General features: G+C 40.6%; 1 protein-coding gene across 1 annotated transcript in view; it reads left to right on the top strand.

Moving 5' to 3' along the window:
* Window positions 1-797: 797 nt before the first annotated feature.
* LOC125869840 (uncharacterized) overlaps window positions 798-3,866 on the top strand; it is a 12,489-nt gene continuing 9,420 nt past the window's right edge. The window contains exon 1 of the mRNA XM_049550264.1: window positions 798-3,836. Coding sequence (XP_049406221.1) covers window positions 798-3,836 — 3,039 coding nt within the window. The remainder of the gene's footprint in view (window positions 3,837-3,866) is intronic.

The following is a 3,866-nucleotide window of genomic DNA, read 5'->3' as shown; positions in this document are numbered from 1 at the left end:
ACGATAATCCTTTCACCGAAGTTGAGACGCACTTTGCCGATGCAAAATTCTACTTGAAGAGTTATGTTGTTAAAGGGACAAAATCTAATGATGTCAAATCAACCAAGTCTGACAAGATCACAAGCAAAATAATCGATACAGCTGTCGAAAAGGTAAAAGTTGACACTAAAGTACTTTGTCCCAATCTCAATGAAGGGAAGACCATGTCTTCAAAGAAGAATCTGACTTCTGGACTTCGCTATGTTCCAAAAGTAAAGAAAGAAGAAGTCAAATCACCTAACCTTCAAGAAGATGCATTAAGAGGACTAACTTTTCCTATCAGACGGATTGATGCAATAAACTTGCCTTCAAAGCTGTCAATAAAGACAATCGCTCAAAATCAAGTGCGAGATGTAGCACTCCCTACAAAACGCACGGGAGAAGGTTTTGATCCTAATGCTTACAAGTTATTTGCGAAGGCTGGATATAACCCTAATGAGCCATCAATGTTAGGGAAACTCCCATCAGTTGATAAAACCAGGCAAGCACGTGAGGGTATAGGCTATAACCAACCACCGCCAGTTCGCATCTCCATAAGAAGAGCAAGTAATAATCATATAACTTTTGAAGATGATGTTGCTGTTCCCAATAGAAGGCTTTCCGTCTTTGATCGACTCGGAGAATCGACTGCAAGAACTTCTGTGTTCAAGAGATTAGGTCCATTGAAGAAAAACAAAAATATGAGAAGTTATTTAAAAGTTACAACGCCTGCTTCACAGTTGGTTTGAAAGGGCTTCAAAAGTTTAATTCCTTCTAGAATGAGGCGACGAGTGGAACTTGTAGTTTCATGTAAAGAGGAGCTTAAGGCAAAGGTTCGCACCGTGGTTTACACGAAGGAGCGCGAGGAAGATGAAGAAAGTGTAGGCTCCTCAAATCATGTTACAATCCAAAATGAGTACGATTCTCTACCTCAAATAAAGATTGATGAAGAGTTAGAAGATATTGTCTGGTGTTGTCATATATCTGTCAATGACAATGATCCTTTAGAAGAGGAAGATGCTGGAGATGCTCCACCGAAACTTGAAGAAGGAGTAAAGACCACAATAGACCCTTTGAAAGAAGTTAACATTGGCACTGATGAAGACCCAAGGCCAACTTACTTGAGTGCCTTTCTAGAAGTTGATGAAGAAATCGCTTATATGAATATACTAAAAGAATATAGGGATGTCTTCGCTTGGAGTTATAAAGAAATGCCTGGATTGAATCCTAAAGTAGCGGTCCATCAGTTGGCAGTCAAAAATGGTTCTCGGCCCATTAAGCAAGCTCAAAGATGCTTTAGGCCAGACTTGGTTCCATTGATAGAAAATGAAGTTAATAAACTCATTGAGGCAGGCTTTATTCGTGAGGTTAAATATCCTACATGGATTTCAAGTATTGTTCCTGTGAAGAAGAAGAATGGTCAAATTCGAGTATGTGTTGACTTTAGAGATCTTAATAATGCATGCCCTAAAGATGAGTTTCCTCTTCCCATTCTAGAGCTGATGATTGATGCCACCACTGGATATGAGGCAATGTCGTTCATGGACGGTTCTTCTGGCTATAATCAAATCCGCATGGCTCCAAAGGATGAAGAACTCACCGCATTGCGCACACCTAAGGGTATTTATTGCTACCAAGTGATGCCATTTGGTTTAAAGAATGCTGGTGCTACATATCAAAGGGCTATGCAAAATATATTTGATGACTTGCTTCATAAAAATGTTGAATGTTATGTTGATGACCTGGTGGTAAAATTCATAAAGAGGAGTGATCATTTGAAAGACTTAAGAATGGTGTTTGAGCTGCTTCGAAGATATCAACTAAGGATGAATCCATTGAAGTGTGCCTTTGGAGTTACTTCTGGAAAGTTCCTTGGCTTCATTGTGAGACATCGAGGAATTGAGATTGATCAAGCCAAAGTTGATGCAATATTGAAGATGCTTGCACCTCAAAACATTCATGAGTTAAAAAGTCTCCAAGGAAAGCTAGCCTACTTGAGGAGGTTCATCTCAAACCTGGCAGGACGATGCCAACCATTCGGTCATCTCATGAAGAAGGGCGCTCCTTTTAATTGGGACGAAACATGTAGCGACGCCTTTAAAAGTATCAAGTCATATCTAGCAAAACCTCCAGTTTTGGCAGCCCCTATACCTGGAAAGCCATTGATACTCTACATTGCGGTACAAGAAAGGTCCGTAGGAGCCCTGTTAGCTCAAGAGAATAGTGAAGGCAAAGAAAACTCTCTTTACTACTTGAGTAGAACGATGACACCAAATGAGCTGAACTATTCACCGATTGAAAAATTATGCTTGGCGCTAGTCTTCTCAATTCAAAAGATGAAGCATTATTTTCAAGCACATGTTGTTCGTCTTATTTCTAGAGCAAATCCCATCAAGTTTGTTATGTCGAAACCTGTCCTTAGTGACCGACTAGCAAGATGGTACCTCCAATTCCAACAGTTTGAGATCGTGTACATCCCTCAAAAAGCTGTGAAAGGACAAGCATTGGCGAATTTCTTGGTAGACCATCCGATACCAAATGATTGGGATTTAACTGATGAGCTTCCTGATGAAGATGCAATGTTAATTGAAGTTCTACCTCCTTGGAAAATGTACTTTGATGGAGCTGCACATCGTGGCGGAGCTGGTGCTGGTGTAGTGTTCATTACTTCACAAGAAGAGATCCTACCATTCTCATTTTCTTTGAAGCAATGTTGCTCCAATAATGTCGCTGAATACCAAGCGTTGATACTTGGACTTGAGATGTTAAACTTACAAGTCTTTGGTGACTCTCAGTTGGTGATCAACCAACTCTTGGGAAGTTATGAGGTGAAGAAGCCTGAATTGCGTCCTTATCATGATTATGCTCAAAAGTTGATAGGATGGCTTGGAGATGTAACCCTTCAACATGTGCGTAGAACGGAGAATAAAAAAGCTGATGCATTGGCTGCTCTAGCTTCAACACTAACCCTTCCTGATCAGACGCAAGTGACTATTTGTCAAAATTGGATAGTACCACCGCCAAATGAGGAAGAATGTATAGAAAATGAGTTTAATCATTTCGTCGCCGTTTCTGAAGCCGCGAAGGAAGAGTGGAGACAACCCATTATTGACTACATGTGTTATGGGATACTTCCAGAAGATCCAAAGAGAAGGACTGACATTCGTCGTCGTGCACCTCACTTCCTTTATTACAAGGACACATTATATAGAAGATCATTTGATGGTGTACTATTACGATGTTTGGGAGAGGAAGAAGCAATTCAAGCTTTACAAGAAGCACACTCGGGAGTGTGTGGATCACATCAATCTGGACCAAAACTCCACTTTCACATAAAGAGGATGGGGTATTATTGGCCAACCATGGTGAAGGATTGCTTAGATTATGCTCGGAGGTGCGATGCTTGTCAATTTCATGCGAATTTTATACATCAGCCGCCCGAAGTATTGCACCCAACTATTGCATCTTGGCCATTTGACGCTTGGGGACTGGATGTTGTGGGACCACTACCAAAATCTTCTGGTGGACACTTGTACATCTTGGCTGCAACAGATTACTTCTCAAAATGGGCTGAAGCTGTCGCTCTTAAAGAAGTGAAGAAAGAGAATGTTGCAAATTTTATCCGAGTGAATATCATATATCGCTTTGGCATCCCTCGCTACATTATAACAGACAATGGCAAGCCATTTGATAATAAGTTAATGAACAAAATTTGTGATCTCTTTAACTTCAAGCAGCGTAAATCTTCTATGTATCATGCTGCCGCCAATGGTCTTGCTGAAGCATTTAATAAAACTCTATGCAACCTCCTCAAGAAAGTTGTCTCCAAGTCCAAACGAGATTGGCAT

Source organism: Solanum stenotomum, chromosome 7 (assembly GCF_019186545.1).
Source record: "Solanum stenotomum isolate F172 chromosome 7, ASM1918654v1, whole genome shotgun sequence".
In the NCBI taxonomy this organism is placed as follows: Eukaryota; Viridiplantae; Streptophyta; class Magnoliopsida; order Solanales; family Solanaceae; genus Solanum; species Solanum stenotomum.
The sequence above is the reverse complement of the archived record's forward strand: the minus strand, read 5'-3'. Positions and strand labels throughout refer to the sequence as shown.